This window comes from Stegostoma tigrinum, chromosome 8, assembly GCF_030684315.1.
Source record: "Stegostoma tigrinum isolate sSteTig4 chromosome 8, sSteTig4.hap1, whole genome shotgun sequence".
NCBI classification, from domain to species: domain Eukaryota; kingdom Metazoa; phylum Chordata; class Chondrichthyes; order Orectolobiformes; family Stegostomatidae; genus Stegostoma; species Stegostoma tigrinum.
This window is the reverse complement of record NC_081361.1, coordinates 18,221,553-18,244,333: the sequence shown is the minus strand read 5'-3', so window position 1 is coordinate 18,244,333 and position 22,781 is coordinate 18,221,553. Positions and strand designations below refer to the sequence as shown.

At 41.2% G+C, this 22,781-nt stretch overlaps 1 protein-coding gene across 2 annotated transcripts in view; it reads right to left on the bottom strand.

Moving 5' to 3' along the window:
* Nucleotides 1-355: 355 nt before the first annotated feature.
* The window catches only part of LOC125456516 (procollagen galactosyltransferase 2-like), a 170,401-nt gene continuing 147,975 nt past the window's right edge, over nt 356-22,781 (bottom strand). The window contains exons 11-12 of one of the 2 annotated variants that reach the window (XM_048539693.2): nt 16,188-16,394; nt 356-8,864 (exon numbers count right to left, since the gene is read on the bottom strand). In XM_048539693.2, the coding sequence (XP_048395650.1) occupies nt 8,591-8,864; nt 16,188-16,394 (481 nt within the window). In that variant the 3' untranslated portion in view covers nt 356-8,590. The remainder of the gene's footprint in view (nt 8,865-16,187; nt 16,395-22,781) is intronic. The other variant, XM_048539694.2, reaches the window with a different exon arrangement.

Sequence of the window (22,781 nt, the reverse complement as noted above, 5' to 3'; positions counted from 1 at the left end):
AAATTAATAGCTTGTATTCAGAAGTCAGACCACAAACCAGTTTACAGGAAAAAAATAGCCCTGAAGATGAAAATGTCTGAGGAGAAATGGAACAAAAGATACCATCAAATGGGCACTTTTAAAACAGTTTTGAAGGACTGAGAGATTCTACAGCTAATGGCTGTAGAGTGTTAGAGACTCAAGATTGAGAAGAATGCTTTCAACATGCATCAAATCATTCAGACAAAGACAGTGATGTCCCATATCCAATAACACAGCAAGGCCTTTTATTCTGAATAAATTTTATTTTTCTTTTAGGAACAATCACAAACAAAGAATTGCAGATTTGAAGCAGAACCAGTCTGAATGACCCCGTCACTCACTGGAAACAATGTTATATATGAATTGCAGATTTGAAGCAGAACCAGTCTGAATGACCCCGTCACTCACTGGAAACAATGTTATAGCTGAGACCCGAGTTTTGAGAAATTTCATATACTTCAAAAAGAAGTGAAACGGCTTGCTCTTTTATTTAATTTATCCAGTGACAATCATGATGCAGGATTGCAGTTTGAGTGTGTTGTGTGTGTGCATTTGTATTTTAAGAAACACAAGATTTGAAAAAGAAAGTTAATACAGTGAAATAAAATAACAAAGAAAATGCACTGCAAAAACAATGACCATTCCATTTCCACAGAAAATGTTAAACAGGATTTAGAAAACATGCAGCAAGATTTCGAAAAGTTGAGATAGCACCTTAGCTGAGCATGAGGATAATTGTCGCTCTTAAATTTATCCTTAATATATATCTTAACCGTATCAGACAGAAACCCAAAGCTCTGTTTATCTTTCAGAAACAGTGAAAAGATGGCACACAAAAGTAAGGGCATCCCAGTGTTCAGAACAATGGAACTAAGTACTCATTGACTTTACATGGACAATTTTTTGTATTTACAGCTTAACCTAAAATAACTTAAAATTGCTTCATTCATACAGGTAAATGTGCTTTTATAAATTAATCAGTGAAAATGTAGCACAATATATTAATAGTTTAATATTTAAAAATGCATCAGTTTGACTGCTCTACAGTGTACAATTTAAGCAAGAATGAGGAAATTGCAAGTTGGGAATGAAAGAGGTAGATAACATGTTCTCCGCGACAAAAAGACTCTGAGAACACCCATTTAAACAGCATTTGAAAATTTAAAGACAAAACGCAGCTAATATACTGAATACAGAAAACTAAAGCAGCAATTACTCAGGGCTGCCTGAAAATACAGCATTTGAAAGTTTGCTCTTGTATTCAGTTATCTTCCCAGGTGGACATGTTACCAACTGCAGACAGAAATGGTAAAATTATCATGTCATTTATGCTAAATAATGACTAAAACTGTTTAATTTCACAAACTCTGATGCCTGCACCTTTGGAATGTTCTTACTTTCACGAGTCACAATTAAAAAAGCGTAAAGGTTTCAATGTTCAATATCCAGATGCTTTAAATTATTTGATATGATTCTCTTCATACCTGATATTTTCATCCCCCTCGAACAGTATTCTACAATAACCCTTTTTTACTTCACACCTAAGGGGTAGCATGATCAACTCAGTTTTCTGTGAAACATAATGAAAACCCTGGAAATTAGTTCAGTACATTTTAGCATTTTGTGCTCATACACAATTCATTGTAATCTATTCAGGGTCTGGTAAGCCACTATTATCAAGTATTCTTTGTGCAGTTATTTCATTTTAGAAAAGACAATACTATAATTAGCAGAGATACTGCAAAATCTATTAAACTCCCATCCGTTATTATTTTTAAAGCACCAAACACAAGTGACTGGTACAGGAACCATTAGAAGTCCACCCCCTCCTCAGCATCACTTAAGAAGTCCTTTGCAGTCTGTGTGGGGATATGTGTGTGAGAGTAAAATGGTGAGTTGGCAGTTTATCCAACATCTCACCTAATATTTACCTAAAACAGAAACTGGAGAGATGTAAAACAGCTGCCAGTGCTTTCAGCATCCTTAAGTTACAGAGCTAAACTTACCACGAGCTCTATTTTATGGAACATTTTTTATGTGGTGTAGTGTCAAATTTTGTTGCATTATCAGGTCAAAGACACTTTACAAACGTTATGTTCATATTTCAGGTAGACTAATATAAATATGGTGAGAGACTGGGTGCCTCAGTCAGCTAGTACATGGTTCAGAACAGTGCTCACAGAGCAGGTCTAATTCCTATCTCCAGCTGGAGCGGGCTTACCTCCTTGCTCTACCTGAGGGTGGGAGATAATGGAAAACCAATACCAAACATTGACAAGGAAAGTACGCATGGTATAGGGTCAGCAGACAGTAAACCAAGAACTTGCCTTCGGTTAGAACATTCATAGAATGTAACCATCCAGTTTCCCCATCAAATCTACAGGAGCACAGCAGAACAATTACCCCTCCTGAATGGATTGGACTATTATCCAAAGCAAAATGAAAATATGAACTGAAAGACCTTTTCCCAATTAACACAATTACCTTTTGGGATAACAAATCATTTGCAATAAGGGATCTGGTGCCCACAATGACCAACTCCAATCTTGCAAATACCAGACAATGGCAATGACCTGATGAAGATGGTTTCTTGTATCTGAAACAGAGATTTGCCTGTTTTCATTGTATCACTGCAGTGTGTACATTCCCAAATGACAAAGTAATCAGCACAGAATTCTTTGGAGGAATCTGGAAGGGTTTGAGAGGCTATGTAACTGACTTGAGATGTTTAGGGCTGTGATGCATGTAGTCCAGCAGCCGGATGAACTTCACATCTCATCTCCGCAACAGACCTGCATCATTTAAATGTAAATGGTCTGATAGGGCAGAAAGTCAGCCTTGGTGCCCAGAGCATGTCATCACTGAGTTTCACAATGAAGGTGCAAAGTAACATTATAATCAAACGTTGGCACATTTCCTACTGCCACAAATGGAATAAAGTTCTCTCTTGTAGAATTATGCTTTAGGGGAGAAAGTACGTGCTACACTTTCAAAATGATATGTAGTTTGGCAGTGCAAATAGGACGGGAGATGTGTATTATCTGGTACAGTCTAGGCACAGATGGGAGTAATGGGACTTTTCCATGATGGGAAAACTAATAAACAAGATTCTGAGCAGGATTGATGCTCGTGGTTTGATTAGGGTTAGGATTAGAATTACTGTCTGTGGTTGGATAAACTGGTGGCATTTAAAAGAAAGAGTCAAAAATTCTTGAAAAAGTTGGGAGAATGCTGGATAAGTCAGATGTTGCTGTCATTATTGCTCAGATATAAATGATCAGAGACAAGGATCTGATATCTGTCTTTCATCTATCTCCTGGACTGGCAACATCTAGAACGGTGGGACACAATCTGAAATGCAAAGAAAGGCAGGGGTGAAGTCAGGATGAACATTTTCCACATACAGTAATGGAAATCGGAATCCTCTCCCCCGAAAATACAGCAGCTGTTGGGACAAGCAAAACTTTCAAAGCTTAAAGATGATTGATTTTGGGTCTAGAAAGATATCACAGGATGTGGATTGCAGACAGTTAAATGGAGTCACAGATCAGGAATGATTTAACTCAGGTAGGCTGAAGTTGCTGTTTTCAATGTTCTATTGAAATGATGCAAGTGTGTAACTTTCTCAAATTGTGACATTTTCATGATATTTCTCATTATTATTTGAATTGTGTATTACCTAAAAAAGATGTTTGTGCTCATTGTTTGTTGTCCGTTGTTAAGCCACCTAACTGGAGACCTGCCATGGGCCGCACTTCTGTATTTAACAGCAAACTATTCAAGTATTGAACTATGAAATAATTTCTGGCACGGTGAATAAATTATTAAATTTATAAATAATACATACACACAGAAAGCAATGTTATTTCCACATTACGTACAGCATGTGGCTGTGAAGATGTGTAATTCTAGAGGGAGGCACTCATAAATCATGCTGAATTTTATACAAATGCGGTCTTTCTTTAAAATATCAGTTGGCTTTAAATGGGGGATGGGTGCATTTTCAATTTGACACCAGTAGCACAGAAAGACTTGGGTAAATAAACGGTAAGAATAACTGCTTCAAGAACAATCTCACCATATGATTCATGTAAAAATTAATTACCTGTTTTGATCTTGCAATCAATGCAGCCTATTAATTAGTCCTCTGTGTCTGGAATAATTTTCATCAATCTGTCATTCTATGCTAAGCTGTTACAGTTACCATGTGGATTACTGCACCTCTCCAAGTATTCAACCCAAAAATTCAAAACAAAATAAAGTAAAACTGCAAATCAAACACTCTCTCATTATTACAAATGAAAAATATTTAGCAATTCAATGACATCAAATTGGAAGGGGAATGTAGTAAGATAGTCAACTCTGAGGAGGACTGCAAGAAGTTACAGGAGGTCATTACAGAAATGGGCAAATAATTGGCAAATGAAGTTCAACACAAGATAAACGTAAGGTGATAGGAATAATGGGGAGGTTGCTTCTTACTTAGAAGATGAATGTCTAAATGACGGAGACAAACAAAGCAATCTCAGATAATTACATCAGTCACTAAAAATTTCACCACAAGTTGTGAAGAACACAAAAAAAGCTCTAAGCTTTATCTCGAAACAGACAGATTTGGAACTGGGATGTCTTGCTGAGTTCCCATAAAAAATTGTTTGGATGATAAAGAAGAGTATTGCCTGCAGTTCCAGTTGCCATGTTGTAGAAAGGACACAGAATCACAGGAGAGGGTGAAGAGAAGATTTTCAAGAATGATACACAAATTTACGGGTGTGTATATTAGGGAAGAATTGACATGCTGTTCACTGCTCTGTTGAAAAGAATGCAGAGGGCTGTAAAATTATGGAAGATTTTGATAAGAGCAGACACATTTCCACAATGGGGTACAGCATCACTAGAGGCTGTCAATGTAAGACAATCCCCAAGAAACTGAAACAGGAATTCAGAAAAATCCTCTTCACTGAAAGAGTGGAATGGTTGAAGTGACTACATGGAATGGTTGAAGTGAATAGCTGAGATGTATTTTAAGGTAACTCGGCAAGCATACGGAAGGGAAGGGAACAGAGAATTACAATGGTCAAATCAGATGAGGGAAGATGCAAAACAACTTGAGTGGAACATAGCCATTGGCATGGGCTAATTGTTTCAAATAGTCTGTTTCTGTTCTGTCCATCCTCTGTAATCCTATGTAGAAAATCACCATTATATGACACAAATGGAGTATTAACAACATCTGGAAGAACTATAAAGTTTTTCACAAAAAAATCTCAAGTGTACAGCGCTGAATTTAAACAATTTAAGCAATTGGCCAGTCTTCAATATTTGCTTGATAGCAATGAAATGGCAGTATTCACAAAATAGCCTGTGAGGTAGCTGGATTAACCCACTGTCCATGCGCCAATTGGAGACCTTAGTGACTCATTAGTGACCTCAGTAGGACCTGCCAACCTGGCCCTGGCAACACTTTGTTTCCAGTTCCAGTAATGATTGCCACTGTGGGCAGAAGACTATTCCAGGATGCACATGGGACACCTTGTCATGAGCCATACAATACTTGTTTAGGATGGACATCCTGAGTCTGCAGGCATGCCTCTAGGATTCAGGACGTGATCTCCCACACAATGGAGGGCCCACCTACTGCTGGTAAAATGCCAGTGTTGGTGAGAACAGACTTGACACTGGCCACCTGAGTGGCCACCCATTCCTTATGTTGAGATCAATAAAAAACTACGGAGATGTAAGTAGGAGAGGCACTGCAACACCTTCCTTCCCTTGTCAATTTACACTCTACTACCTACCCTTCCCTTGTCAATTTACACTCTACTACCTACCTAACCGCCTTTCAGCCTCTCCCTTCAGGGCTGATAGAACCCAAACCCATTCATGTAAATTTGGTTCCAAAATTCAAGAACATGGGGAGGCAAACTGTTCAAGATTGATAAAGTTCAACAAAAACACTCTTGACCTGACTGTGAAATTCAGAACCATGACTTGCACTGAGTTCAATAAAAATGTACAGAAACTACCGCAATTTCTACAAACAGCTGCAATGTTTGGTGTCAGACGTGCACACTGTTTGAAGCTATTTCCTGCTTCAGTTTTACTCGAGGTTTGGCAGATACATTCCACTTAGCATCAATTAAATCTGCTAAAGTGAACATTAAATATTCACATTTATGAGGCACATTAACAGGAGAAGGATGTACCGAATGACAAACAGGAGAAAATTGCTGTCATGTACGAGAAAAGTTCGGAATGATCACCAGAAAGTGTGAAACGGAGTTTTTAAGCAGGCTTACAAAGAGACAGAATGTGTGCCAGAGGGCATCTGAGTAAGTTTATCATAAAAGTACAGCCAATTCATGGGGAATCTGTCATAAACATGGACGAAAGGAAGACATACAGCAATCAGGGAACCAACGCACGAAATGCGTATATGGAGGGTACAAGACAGAGCATCGATCAAGGCCATGAAGAATTTGAAGGTAGATGCAAGTTGAAAGTCAAAACATTGGATAACAGTAAGAGAGTTAAGATTAGATTAGATTCCCTACCATGTGGAAACAGGCCCTTCGGCCCAACAAGTCCACACCACCCCTTGAAGCATCCCACTCAGATCCATCCCCCTTTAACCCACACACCCCTGAATGCTATGGGCAATTTTAGCATGGCCAATCCACCTAGCCTGCACATCTTTGGATTGTAGGAGGAAACCGAAGCACCCAGAGGAAACCCACGCAGACACGGGGAGAATGTGCAAACTCCACACAGACAGTCACCCGAGGCTGCAATTGAACCCGGGTCCCTGGTGCTGTGAGGCTGCAGTGCTAACCACTGAGCCACCGTGCTGCCCCTGAGATCTGTCATTTCTCAAAAATTTAAGTTTACTAGTCTTATCCAGGCAGCATCAAATGGGATTTCTATTTGCACTGTGCGCATCTCCAGATTTCACAAAATGTCATAGTTTTGTGAATGGAATAGAATGTGTTCTCCACAGTTTAAGCAATTTATTCAAAAGCAGTAATAGAAGTGATCAACTTTCCAAAGTTAACATACAACAGCCAGACTGATACAATATTCAAAGTAGATCTGCATGAACAGAATGGACGTGTCAGGGGCTTAAACCATTCCAAGCTCTAAAATTAGCTTCCATTTTAATCCTATCAGCAACATGTTGGATACTTCATTACCAAAGACTTTCCATATTCAAACAGTTGTTTGGAAACACAGAACTTGGGTATTGCTTTAAAATAGGACATGTTTTTTGAAGTTTTTTTGCCTGGCATTCATCAGGACAGTTGCAAGAATAATGCACAGAAAAAGAGTTCTGATGGGTTGAAAGGTGCATTATGATTGATGGGCATGTTACCAATGCAAAATGGACTAGTTAGATGATGATGGACAGTTGACTGCTAAACTTTGATAAATTTTAAATTTGAAGGTTAACTGATTAGACAAGGCATTGCCCTGCCAAATGAATCAGAGAATGGCAATTACCAGATTTTTGTTGACTCAAGACAAGCCACAACAAAGTCTGGCAGTTCACTGCCAATCATCAACTGGTTAACTCTCCATCCTTTTTCCAATCAGCATTCATTGCACCTACAATGTGAATGTTTTCTCCCTTTACACTGGAATTCTTGACAGTGTCCTGATGAGTACACAACTGAAGTCTTAAAAAAATATTTTTTCTTCATTTTCAGATTTGTATGTTGTACCAGCTTGCAGGGGTGAAACTTGACAGTAAAGTGTAGGGCTTACAATGAACTTGTAGAGTTTTGCACTGGTCTCAGAGGAAAACCAGCAACAGTGCCCTTGTAGAGAGAGAAAAATGGCATAACTTTGCTTTTGATCCTATACAGCACGAATCGCAAGCCAGTGAAGAACTGAAATAAATAGAAACAAACCTTATGCACATACACACAACACACTATTATTTAAAGAACAAAATTGGGAAATGTAGTGCCACTTAGAGAAATTCTGGACTAGCAGAAATATTAGTGTTATTCTGAATACTGAATGTGGCACCAAAAACATCCTTGTGATAACAGCAGTTTGAAAATCTAGCTCGCATTGAGTTTGCAGCAATTAAAGAGTTAGTCATTCCATTATGAGCCCTGCTCAGTTCCTACACTGGGATGTGACCATAGATTCAGATCTTTTGAGAGGCAGATATGAGCATGAAGTTGCACAGTGGCAGAAGCTGGGTTGGACAGCACTAATGAGATCCCACACCCATTGGCTCTTTCACAAAGTAGTGGGGGAATATATATAACACGTGAAAGCCAACATAAGAGATACGGAAATGGAAATAATGGAACCATTTTCACGATTCCAAATAATCCAATAGTAACTGATACCTGATCACCAAAATCAGTTGCAGCCTTTTGAAAGGATGCCAGAAGCCCAATGAAGAGATACAATAGCTTTCACTTGATTCTACGTCACATTATCCCAAGAGATTTTTATAGTTGCCTTCCAGCAGACATTTTTTTTCCCAAACCACATCGGTTTGACAGAGATGCATTGGTTCTGATCACAGATCAGAGCCAAAGAGTGCAGAACCACATCATAGTTCATCTCGAGAAGTTGTGTCAATGGGTGTCTGAGGTTGTAGTGCCTCTGTATTCTGGGCTTCGGCCCCAATCTCTCCCTGCTCCCTAGTTTTTCTGGATAAGTTGCGGTTCCAGTCCGTTTGTATTTCATCATTGTCCCAGATTATAGAGGTTTCGGTATCACTCAGATAGCCTGGTTCCCCAGTGTAGTGCGTCGGATAAATCAGCAGGGGCTCCACTGAAAAGGCTTTTAAATCCCGAGGTTCATAGAACATCATATAATCTTCCCTGTTAAAAGATGCAATAAGTAATTAACAAAATTATCTTTAATCGGCTGTATTTTCCATTACTGACTGCAATGAATCAATCTCCTCGGACACAGAAATTCACCAAAGTCAGTAAAACCCTCCTAAACTTTGGGTAAAGCACCTGCCCAGGCTACTGACTTAACAGAATAAACTCCGTACAATAATGCAACAAAGAAGACCAAACTGAAGTCACATGGTGAGACACAGGTTTGATAGATGGTAAAGCTCCCCCTACCCTGTCAGAAAGGCAAGTAGAAAGGTTGTGCATTTATGTACCATCCTAGTGTAATCTCAGAGTATCCTAAACATCCATTTCCAGATCTTTGACATAGGTGCAGGACTCCTGGGGACCACTGTCAACCACATACTATCAAAGCCTGGGAATCACAGACAGAAATGTTAGCATATGCACATGTTAAAGTTTAAAATGTGTATAAATATCTCTGCTCAAGTAACTAACTAATTCATTTACAAAGGTGTGAACAAAGAATGACAGCAGACCACTCAGTCCTTTGAGCCTGCTCCACCATTTGATAAGGTCATGGCGGATCTGACTTTAACAAGTTTATAAAACATTCAGATGACAATATCCCACAGTAGCTTCTCCAGTTCCATTGTTTTAGTATGTTCTACGACACGCCTATCCTAACCTGGAGATTAATTTTCCTGCTGTTCATCAATGATCCACTTTGTACTCCTCTCCTCATTCTCTAACTGAATGCGGTCTTTTTGCACTGCTCTTTTCCTCTGCCTATTCTTTAGACAAGATAAAAAGATCAAAACAAATTCTACTGCTTGCTGGTGCTTCACACAATGAAATCTTTTGAAATATTTGCATGTATTCATTTGGTGAAGAACACAAATCGTTTTATACTGGAAAACTAGTTCAATTCATTTTAAATTTGCATTGAATGCTATTTCAGTTTGATTCAGATGTTAGTATAAAGTGAAACATTACAACACTTAACCTTCTGTCATTCTGCTTTGGTGGAAGTTGGAAAGGTGTGTTTCCTTTCAGGCAGAAAATGAGCACAGTGAAGAATGAACAGCAAAGTGGAGAAATAATACCACATTATACATGCACGTTGTGACAAAGCGAATTTGCAATCAGAGATGCACTGTACAACAACTAAAGTGCTTTTTAACAAGTAGTCACATGGAGGAAATATGATATCTAATTTGTGCACCATGAGAAAAGCAGCAAAGCAATGAGACCAGATCATCTGCCCTTCTGAGATTGATTGAGCGACAAATATTGGCTAGGACACCAGGCATAATTTCCTCACTTTAATTCAAAATTTACTACACTTGAGAGAGCAGAAGTGGCTTTAGTTTGGTGCCTCATCCATGTCTGATGTGCACAACTCTACTGGGATAACCCTGTTGTGGCAACACCAATTTATCTATTTTAGTCCCTAGGGTAGGGCTTGAACCCGCAATCTTCCAACTCAAGGCTGAGCATACGATGCAGTAATACTCTGACAAATGACTTGGCATTTACATCCCCAGGGCTATAAACTACATCAATTCTGTATGATATGCAAAACAAGGTTCTTACAGTACAGTATTGATGTCCCTAACTGTGGATCAGGAGACCCAAGTTCCAGTCCCATCAGCTCCAGGGGTGTGTCATAACATGTCTGAACAGGTTGATTTAAAAAAAAGAGAAAAACTTCTTCATCCAATGGGCTGTTTGAATTTGGAAAGTGTGACTAGCACAACTGTGCAGTCTGCATCTCACCATTACTGACGGAGACTTCCAGCCCTTCGCTTCCTGGAAACAACACTTATTGAATCAGCACTTTGGGTCTCCTTTGTTGATTTTCTGTCTGTTCTATGGGAGCCAATGTTAGTTCCAGTATTAAAGAGTCCTCTAATATCTCTGCTCAACAGGTCATCCTTCCCTTTTGAACATGAACAGTGAGCTCTGAGTCCTATTTCTTCCTTATCCAACATTGTCAACTACTCTAGGGCAAGGTAGCCAGCTGGCTATCAGCAACAGGTTAATTTTGCACTGTCAAAGTGTGGCAATACTGAAACCAGCCCTACCCTGATATGGCCCAGGTGAAGATCACAAGCCAGCACAAGTCAGTGCTGAAGTCCAGAATTAGATAACCAGGGAGGATGTTCTCGATGGCCAGGGAGTCCAGAAGCAGGGGTCATGGTCTAAGGATACTAGTTAGAGCATTTTGGATTGAGAGCGCTGACCGTTTTAGAATTCTCTGTCAAAGTTATAGTTCATCGGACCAAAGCGTATGGAAAGAATGAGGGAACAGGGTACCTAGTTGGATGATCAGACTTAATAATTTTGAAAGGTACAGCAAACACAAGGGGCTGAATGGCTTAATTGTGCATCCATTTTTGTGACTAAACTGTGGCTTTAAGAGGTATGTTTTGTCCAAAAGAATAAAAGGAAAAGGAGAATGTGTTACTGGTTACAACACAGAGTGAAGACCCAAGTTCAGATGATTCTGAGTTCGACATTTGTCAGATTAAAGTGAACAATGAGGAAGTTCTCAAAAAATGGGAGAAATCATTGCGCTACTTTCCAGAGGAAAGTCAAAATGATATGTGGGAATAAGATGGTAATTGCTAATCTAATTACACATGATATAGATACAGGAAATGTTATTCTGATTAAGCAACATTGTCTTAACCTTATAATGTTGGCACACATTCACAAACAGACTAAACGCATGTTCAAAAACAATATAATCAAAGTGAGTCACAGCAAATGACCAAAACCAGACGGTATCCAGTGATTTTGTGCAGACGATCACAAAGTCCATGCAGTAATACAATCTGATTCATATCCCATAACATGTTTGGAAGACCATAGTGAGAAGGTAGGACAAGCAACTTATATTTTGAAGTTGGACTTACTCAAAGGATACTGGCAGTTACCTTTATCCAAAACAGTGAAGGCAATTTCAGCTTTCATGATAACAAATGAGCTGTACCAGTTTAAAGTTATGTAATTTGGTATGAAAAGTGGACCAACTACATTTCAATGACTAAACAATAAAGTCATTTCTGGACATTGATGACCTGATGATTATTACACATGAAAGGAACATGTGCAGTGTCTTTTGGAATTGTTCAATCGATTTTGGGAGGCGGGCTTGATGTTGAAGCTTGATAAGAGTGAGTTCGCAAAAGCCCAACTCGCATTCCTGGGCCATGTCATTGTACATGGACAGATAGCCCATGGGATGTGAAAATAAAGTTTACTGGGGAGTTCCATTCCCTGGATGAAGAGGCCCGTTCTACAAATCTTCAGATTGAGTGTTTTTTTTTATTGGAAGTTTTACGTGGAATTTTATCTGTGCACTTGCTACATTGACCAACTTATGGAAGAAGTGCAAGAAATTTTCAGTGGATGGAGGACTGTCAGATGGCATCTGACAGCTTGACGGCAGTATTAACCACTGCCCCAGCATTAGCCACACCCAAATACACAAAGCCATTCAAGATGGCTATCGATGCAAGTGGTGTTGGAAGATAAGGTGACGGAGATCAATGATTTCCCATTCCCATATCTGTACCTGAGCTTAGGGCTTTTTTCTTGGGCTGGTGAGCTATTATGGCAAGTTCTTATGCATCCTGATTGCCAACCTCGCTCCTTTGCATCATCTCTTAAAAATGGATCAGCCTTGGAAATGGTTGTGTAGTCAAACCATAACTTTCAGGGAAATAAAGAAATTGTTACCATCCTCTCGGTGTTGGTACATGACAATCCCAAGCGAGACTTGGTACTGACAAGTGATTCCACCTCATACGGTATCAGGGTAATATTAGCTCACAGGCAGCCCAATGGAGAAGAAAGCCTATTGGCATATGCATCTGGGACTTTGGTGAATGTGAAGTATAAATGCACCCAGGTGGAGAAGGGAGGTTTAATGGTCATATTTGGAGTCAGGAAGTTCCACCAATACCTTTACGGATGTAAAGTGACATTTAAGCGACTGCCGCACATGCACATGGACAGCAGTGAATTGAGGGGATTGTAGGTTATTTTATTTTATTTTTGGATTAGGATTATTCCATGGCACAACATCGTGGGTTGAAGGGCCTGTACTGTGCTGTACTTTTCTATGTTCTATGTAACTCTGTAATAATAATGGAGCACAAACCTCTGCTAGGTCTATTTAAAAAGGCAGTGCCACCCGTAGCTTCAGGCTAAATTCAGCAGTGGGCTCTGATACTAAGTGCACGTAATTAAAAGTTGGAACACCATCTGGGAAGCCAAGTAGCAAATGTACTGAGCTACATCCCACTGACAGATATGCTGGCAATAGGAGCTGGAAGAATCCATAACGGTTTTACATTTTCCGGGCACACTTCAAGTCACAGGTAACTATCAGATTTTAGACGCAGAAGATCTGGTCCTGGAAAAATTGAAACAGCTGATGGTGATGGGGGAAAACAAAGGGCTATCACAACCAGAACAGAAACCTTTTTGGGCTCGGGGAGACCAGATCACAGTAGAGGGTTTCACATTATTATAGGGAGCAAGTGTGATTGTCCTGAGTAAGGTCACCACCAATTACTGGTTGAATTCTACCAGGGTCATCCAGAGGTTTCCAAAATGATGATGTTAACGAGGCATTATATACAAAAGACTCCGCTGAGCGAGAGAGATGGTTTACTTCAGGGGACGAAGTTTGATATCGGAACCATGGGAATGGCCCCACATGGGTAAGGGGCACTGTCGATGCAAATTCACTCCAATGAAGCATACTGTTCTGACATTATAGTGTGTGACTGTTCTGAACAAGCACGTGAACCACATGAAAGCGGCAAACTCACAAGCTGTGCGGGAGCAAAACGTGCCCGGTTTCTTGAATGCTTTTCCCACTGTTCCGGAACCTGTGGGTTGTCCTTCCCTGTCAAGTATTGAAGATACCTCAGGATCTAAGAAGGACACGGTGCCTTTGCCACCTGAAGAGGAGAATGAATTTCTTCCGAGATGCTCCAGGCACAACAGGCAATCTACTGTGTGTTACACACCTCCCATATCAGAGGCAGAGTTAGAGGAACCTGACCCAGTACTAAAACACCCCTGGAGGAGCTACAAAAAAAAACAAAACAGCCTATGTCCTTGGACTCAGTGGGAGAAGGATCTAGAGACTGTAACTAGATCAGCCTGGTGAAACTCAGAGTTTGGGACTGTTAACTTGGTTCAATCAGGGAGCGCTGGCTGACAGATCAGAACAGGAGTATCATATGTCCTGTTCACACTGAGAGCTGGCAGTGTCAAGGGCTTTCCTTGTGTAAATAAGGGGTGACTTGGTGATGGGATACCGGTCTCTGTGGAATTATTTCAGTCATATAGAGATGTTTACTCACACAGTCATTAGGGTTGGCACTCTTGAACGGACAACAGAAGTACATTTAAATTCTCCTTTAGCCTTGTTAATATTTGGACGGACAGGCTTCCAAATTTCTTCTTACCCTGAATGCATGTCATCTCCTATTTTTCAAGGGTTATGATATAAACTCGATTATGTGTTTGGAACCTCTGGAAGTCTAGTGGTAGTTGGATAGAATCTACCAGAAGTTTAATCTAGGCCAAATTGGTACAGTAATGGCAAGGTACAAGATCTTGTATATCCTTCAACATATGTCCTCAAATAGAGCAAAATAGTGGAGCTGGAAACAAAATCAGAAATTACTGGAGAAACTCAGCAGGCTGGTCAGCATCTGTGCAGAATGAAATAAGAGTTAATGTTTTAGGTTCAGTATGACTCTTCTTCAGAACTAAGAGAGGTTGTACAAAGGGTTCTTTTATAAGATTAATAGAGGCGGAGGAGAGGAAGCGGGTATCAGATGGTGTGCAGGCCTAGTGCAAAAAGTCAAGCTGCTCTCAATGGCAGCAAAAGACAAAAAGAGATGAAAATTGGATATACATCAAGGTGTGAAAGAGAGCGAGTGATCCCAGTGATAGCAAAGTAAATGAGACAAGGCTGTGGGGGTGCATGGGGAGAGAGGGGTTGTAAGAAAAATAGTGAACAGACATCATTCAGCAAGTTTATGATGTTATTATATTCAATATTGAGTCCTAGAGGCTGTAAAATGCCGAAAGGAAAAATGAGGTGTTGTTTCTTGAGCTTGTGTAGTCCGTTGTTGAAACACTGCAATAGGCACAGGACAGAAATGTTAACATGACAGCTAAAATGTCAGGCAACTCAAAAACCAGGGAGTTCATTGCTATGGACAGAGTAGAGGTTTTCCACAACGTGGTGACGCAAACTCCTTGGGGTCTTGCTAATGTAAAGGAGACCACATTATCAGCAGCAAATGCAGTACAGTAGACAGAAAGAAGTACAAATGAAAAACTCTTTTACCTGTAAAGTGGATATAGGGCTTTGCACAGACAGGAGGGAGGAGGTGAATGGGAAGTGGAACAATCTCTGTGATTGTATGGAAAGGCAACATGGTGGAATGAGGAAACGTTAAGATGTGATAGAGGAGCAGACCAAGGCGTCACAGAGGGAATGGTTACTCCACAACACTTGACAATGGAGGATATGAAGAAGTGTTTAGTGATGGACTCCTGCTGGAGATGACAGAAATGGCAGAGGATGATCCTTTGCATGTGGAAAAAGGCAGGGTGGAAAGCAAGGACATGGGAATGCTATTGCTGTTTGAGGAGGCGGGGGAAGTGCAGGAGATCAGGGCAGATACGACTGAGGACCCTGCCAACGATGGCAGGGGTGAAGCCACACTTCAGGAAAAGAAGGAAGTGATATTGGAGGCAGTCTGGTAGAAGGTGGCTATCATCAGAACATAGATAATGGAGATGGAGAAATTGGGGGAATGAGGCTGGAACCCCTACAGGAATCAATGTGCGAGCAGGTATAGTCGAGGGAACTGTGAGAAACAGTCACAGGTGGGGATTTGAGTAGGGCTACAACAAGGAGTGTTCCATATACCCCACAAAGAGACAGGTATAGCTGGGACCCAACTTAAGTACTTGATGAGTGGGGAAATGCAGTGAGATTGACAGCAAAACAGGCATTCAAGGATAACTGATACGTCTGATGTTGAAGATTTACACCACATCAATGAAAATCTCATTACATTTTGCTTTTGTGGGTCAGACCAAGACAACTACCCATCAGGAAACGTCTCCACTGTGGGAACTGCCAGACAAACCCATCTCTAGCACTGTTTTTATTGACAGCTGCTAGTTAATGGGAAAGAGGCTAGGATGCGTCTTGCCATTCTTTTCAGTGTTGGACTAGGCGCCTCCCCCAACTCTCCACCCCCTCCAGCGCCCAGACACATACGAGTAACTTACACCGGATGTTTGTTGTACATGATGGGTAGAAATTCGTCTACTGGCAACATCTTCCCAAAAGGTTCAGCAGCCACCAGCTTCTTAGCCCCCTGCTGAGATATGATGTAGGCCAGAGTCCAGTAGGAATAATCTGCTTCTACTAGATTCCTAATGCCAGGCACAGATTTTTCCGGATGTTCCACTTGCATCCGCTTTCGACCAATGTAGCTGAGATAAAAACAACAATGGAAAATGTGTGACTTTGTGGGAAAGCTGCAAACTGACACAGGCTAATTATAGCTCTAGGTACGAAACCGTCAGAAATTAGAACAGGAGTAGGTCATTTGGGCCCTCGAGCCTGCTCCACCATATAATAGAATCATTGCTGATCCGAAATTTCTACCAATTACTTTCCTGCATTTTCCCTATTTCCTCAATTCCCTGACTGACCAAGAATCTCAGCCTTAAATATACACAAGGACGTTGCTCCCACAGCTATCTCTGATGAGGAGTTCCAAAGACTCTCAAATCCAGCAACAAATTCCTCCTTATCTCAGACATAAAATGGCACCCTTCATTGTGAGACTATGCCCTCTGGTCTTAGAAGGTCCTGTGAGGGATAACATCCTCTCATCATTTATCCTGTCAAGCTCCTTAAAAACCCATATGTTGCGATGACAACATAACTCATTCTTTTAAACTCCAATGAATAGTACCAACATGTTTAACCTTTCCTCCAGATCCAGGATCATCACACTGAACATTATGAAATCAGCTCTAATGAAATGATGTCTTTCTTTAAATCATGGGTCCAAAACTGCTCACATCCAAGGGTGCTTAGATGTCACTCCTTTGCATTCTGGGAGTTGGCTTTGCAGTCACTATGGATGTGAAGGACATCATGGTGACTAGGAGGGGGAAGGGCATCCAACCAGAGGGTGCCAAGATATTGCTTGCTTATGTTCTGTACAGTTGCATATCAAATCAACTAACAAAACATTGGATTTTGACTCAACCTGAAAACAAAACCAATGGCCTCCATTATGCATACAATACTAAGATTTACATATGTTTGAGACACTAGGTGAGTCCAACAATTGAACCGACCCCATTTACGTTCAGCAGTAAGACATCAGTCAGTGGTCTTTTCCCAATGCACCGTGGCGACAGCTGCCCCAAACTTTACCGTGTCCCTCATTGCATCCCTCAGCACATAGCCCTGGACCTTGCAACGTGCCAATTTGCAACACTCGGTTGGGGTCAAATCCTTGTTTCGGAAGACCAACAAGTTTTGGGGAGACCAAAGGACACCTTTCATCAAACTGATAATCCTCCAGACAAACCTCATCTTGGCGTGCGCCCCGGGGCACAGACCGTACAGAACAGAGTCCTGCGTCATGGAGCAACTGGGAACGAACCTTGACAAAAACCACTTCATCTTTCTCCTGACTTCCTTTGGAAAGGCACATTCCAGAAGGAGATGTGTAACAGTCTCACCCCCGACAGCTGCTACGAGGGCAGCGTGCAGTGGCGCAGACCGACTGAAGGTACTTAAAGGATCTCACAGGTGGTGCTCCTCTCACCTTTAGCCAAGTGATGCCTTGGTGCTTGTTGGAAAGTTCTGGTGATGAGATATTCTGCCAAATAACTTTTGACAGTCTGCTCAAGGAATCTCGTGACAGTATCCACCCTCTCCTTTTCCCTCAGGGTCTCAAGGATGCTACATGCTGAACACTTCCTAGTCGAGAACTTTGATGGTCAAAGATGTTTGGTTTTGCAAATTTCTCTACGAAGGTCAGATGGTACCAAACAGTCCAATTACTTAGAGTGTTCCACAGTAGTGAGGCCAGCCCCAGGTGGAACTTCAGCACGTAGTGAGACTTGGTGTTTGTGTACTGAGGGTCTACACACAACTTGATGCAGCCACACACAAAGGTGGCAATCAGGATGTTGGGTATGTTCACCCCCCCCAATTTATCCAGAGTTCTGAACATGAAGTCCCTTCAGACCTGATCTATCTTAGGCTTCCAAAGGCCAACGTTTTATTGTTTTTTTTGATATGCAACTGCACAGAACTGAACTACATTTGTGACAGCGTATGTACACTTTCAGACTTTTATGAATGAAGAATATTTTTGAAATAATTAAAAAAGAGGTTGGGGCAGCTGCCACCAAGGTTCACTGGGGAAAAGACCACTGTCTGAGGTCATTCTGCTGAAGCTAAATAGGGGTCCATTCAGTTTTTGGACCCTCCGAGTGCCTCAAATATAAATATTAGTATTGTCTGCATAAGAGAAGTCTTTGGTCTAGAGAAGATCCAGGACTACATGCTGAGGGATGCACTGAAGCTTGGGGCAGCTGCTGCCAAGGCACAGAGGATTAAGATCACTGTCTGAGGTCTCGCTGCTGAAGGTAAATGGGGAGCTGGTCAGCTATCAGACTCTCCCAGTGTCTTAAGTATATGTAAATATTAGTATTGTTATGTGCAAAATAGGTCTTTGATTTTTTTTGGATAAAGTCAAAGTCCAATGCTTTGCCTATTTGATATTCAACTGTAAAGAACGAAACTGCTTTGTGACAGCGTATAGATACAAAGCCATTTTTTAGGAATAAAGTACATTTTTGAAATTTAAGAAACAAGCATTCTGCGCATGGTGTTTGCAGTCAGCATGAGTGTGAAGGACATCTTGGAAATCCATCCCTGGTGACAAGAAGGAGGAACAGCATCCAACCAGAGGGTACTGAGGCATCGCTTGTTTGCATTCTGGGAATGGTATTCTACTTCAATTGAGTGTGAAGGGCAATGTGAAATAACCTGGTATCAAGGAAGAGTCAGCTCCAAACAAAACATAATTGTAGTGTTACCTTCCTCCTCTAAACAAAGTAAAAGACAAGGTTCAGGGGAGAGGAGACATAATAACATGAGAGGAAGGTCGGCAGTGAAAGTTCAGTGGCTAAAGGAGCCAAGCCTAAATAGCTTCTGAAAGTGGTTGTTGCTAAGCAAGAGGCAAGTTTTGAGAAATTGTTGTTAGAACAGAGAGCATGAGATGCTTCAATTTAGTATCAAAAGTATTCCACAAGGGATGAATTAATTAAGTTCAAGAGGTAAGACATGGCAGGAGAGCTTCAAATCTTAGTCTGCTCCTCTTGCTCAATGTGGAAGACAGGCACAATTCTAGTGCGTGGGACTTGCATGCGCGCAAGCAGTGACTCCAGCTGCAGTCCTGGAAGCTCGCATTTTGAAATTGGAGCTGCATCTGGGGACACTGTGGACCATTCACGAGGTGGAGAGTATCATGGACAGCACTTCAAGAGAGGTGGTCACACAGGCAGGAAGGGAATGAGTGACCACCAGGTAGAGCAGGGGGTGCTAAGCAGGCAGCACAGAATCTCCTGTGGCAGTTCCTCTGCAAAACAGATAGAACATTTTGGATACTATGGAGGGGAATAGCTTCTCAAGGGATTACAGCAGCAACCAAATTCATGGCAGCATGGTTGGGTCTGCTGCAGAGGGAGAAAGAAATCAGCACAGAAATGCCACACATTCAGTGGGGATTCAATCATATGGGGAACAGACAGGTGTTTCTGTGGCTGCAAAGCAGAGCCCAGGATGGTGTGTTGCCAAACAGGAGACTGGAAAAACACAGCAAACCAGGCAGCAACTGGAGGAAAGCAGAAGTCAACATTTTGGGTATGAGCCTTCTTCAGTCTAGAAGAAGGATAATCTGTTAAGCCTCCGGTTTTTCTACCTTGGATTCCAGTCTGGAGGGGGAGGGCAAACAGCCAGTGGTTGTGGTACATGTTCAGACTAACAACACAGGGCTGTTAAAAAAAAAGGGATGAGGTCCTAAAAGCATAACATAGAGAACTAGGAAGAAAGTTGAAATGTAGGACCTCAATAAGGTTGTTATCTCAGGATTACTACCAGTCCCACAAGCTCGTCAGAGTAGAAACAGCTAGATACATGGGATGAACATGTGATGGAAAAAGATGGTGTGGGGGGGCGGGGGGGGTTTCAGATTTGTAGTGTATTTGGACCAGTTCTGGGAGAGGTGGGATAGATGAATGTAGAACTTTGGTTAGTACTTGGAACTATGATATTATTATGATTATGGAGACTTGACTGAAAGAGGGACTGGACTGGCAGCTCAATGTCCCAGCACTTCAAAGTTTCAGGTGTGATAGAATGGGGTGTTAAAGGGATGTGGAAGTTGCAGTACTGGGAAAGGACCTTCTCACTGCCGTTCTGAGGGAGGACACATGAGACAACTGGTACAGAGAACCAATTTGGGGAGAACTCGGGAAGAGGAAAGGTGAAATCACAATGCTGGGGGTATGCTACCGGCCTCCCACCAGCCAGCATGTGATGCAGAAAAGATTATGACAAATTTTGGAAAGATTTCTAAACAGCAGGGTTGTTGAGGTGAGTGATCTTAACTTCTCCTATCTTGATTAGGACTCATTTTGTACTAGGGGCTTGGATGGGGCAGAATTTCTAAAGACCAATCAAGAGGGATTCTTGACACAGTATGTAAACAATCCCATCAGAGAAGGGGTTATACTGGACCTGGCTTTGAAAAATGACCCCAGCCAGATTAGTGAAGTTTCAATGGGAAGCATTTTGGGATAGTATCCATATAACTCACAATATTAAGATACACACAGACATGGACAACAGCAGTCCTCAGGTGAAGGTGTTAAATGGGAAGGCGAACTACAACAATATTAGACAGGAACTGGAGAATTTTAATTGGAGGCGGTTGTTTGAGGGTAAATCCACATTGGCTGTGTGGGATTTTTGAAAAGGCAAGAGATAAAAGATCAGGGACAGCATGTTCCAGTGAGAATGAAAGATAGGTATGACAAGTTACAAGAACCTTCGATGACCAGAGATATTACGACCTTGGTCAAAAGGAAGCATATGCAGGGACTAGGAGTATGGGAACAGACAAAGCCCTTAAAAGTATACAAGCAAAGTAGGAAAGAATTTAAACAAGGACTGAGAAGAGGTCATGAAAAGTTGTTACCAAACAGGATTAAGGAGAATCCCAAGGCTTTTTCTACATACATAAAGAGCAAGAGGGTAGTGAGGGAAAAGGTTAGCCCACTCAAGGACAAAGAATGGAATCTATGTGTGGAGCCAGAAGAGGGGGGGGGGGGGTTCCTAAAAAAATGCTTTGTGTCTGTATTCATCAAAGAGAAGGAATTGGAGGAGGATAATCTCAGGGAAGGGCGTGTCGAATTTCTAAACTAAGTTGACATAAAAAGGAAGAGGGTTATGCATCTTAAAAAATATTAAGGTAGCGAAGTGCCCAGGTCCTGATGGGATCCATTCCAGAATAGTGAGGGAGGCAAGAGAACAAATTTCTGGAACATTGAGAGTCATCTCTGTATCCTCTTTGTCCACAGGTGAGGTCCCACAGGACTGGGGAATAACCAAATGTTGTTGCACTAAGAAGGGTAGAAGAGATAATCCAGCAAATTACAGGCCTGTGGACTCATGCTAATGATAGGTAAACTTTTGGAAAAGATTCTAAGGAACAAAATCTATAAGGAGTAAGAAGCAAATGGACTTATTCATGACAGACAGCAAGACTTTATGTGAAGAGGTCACGCCTCACCATCTTGATCAAGTGTTTTGAGGAGGTGACGAAGATGATTGAGGACAGAAAAGTGGATGATATTGTCTCCATGCACTTCAGTAAAGCTTTTGGCAAGGTCCCTCATGACAGATTGGTATAACAGGTGAAGTCACATGATATCAGGGTGAGCTGGCAAGATGGATGCAGAACTAGCTTAGGCTTAGAAGACAGAGTGTAGCGATGGAAGGATGTTTTTCAGACTGGAGGGTTGTGACTAGTGGTGTTCCACAGGGATCAGTGCTGGGCCCTCTGCCATTTGTGGTCTACATAAATGATTTGGAGGAAAACGTGGCTGCTCTAATTATCAATCTTTGTAACATCCACAAACTTGCTAGAGTTGTGGATAGTAACAAGGACTGTCAGTGGATAAAGCAGGATATAGATCAATTGCAGGCATGGGCAGAAAAATGACAGAAAAAGAGTTATATCTGGAAAAATGTAGGATGATGCATTTTGGAAGGTCGAGACAGTTGGAAACTAAACAGTGAATGATAGAACCCTTAAGAGTATTGAAAAGTAGATACAACTTTCTGTGATTTTTCTACGGTTAAATAACATTCTGTTCATTTGTTCTTTTTTCCAAAATGAGCGACTTCACATTTTCCCACATTATACCCCATTGGACAATCTATTGCTCACTTACTCAGCTTATCAAAATCCCTGCAAACTGTTTGTATCCATCTCACAATCTGCCTTTCCACCTATTTTAGTGTCATGCTTAGACAACCAAACAAGAGGAAAGTAAGAAAACAATACCAAGATCCAAGTGGTCAAAATCATTCACCTGATCGGTACAACACAAATTAATAGCAGCAATTTGAATTTAAAAGGATACTCAAAGTCCAACTCTAATATTGAGTGTTCACCATATTCCCTTGTTTTGATTTCCAAATAGTGCTATTATTTTCATGCTGTACAAGACGGTCTATTGATTGCTAATATTGCACTGCTCAGCAAAAACTTTCAGTTTCCA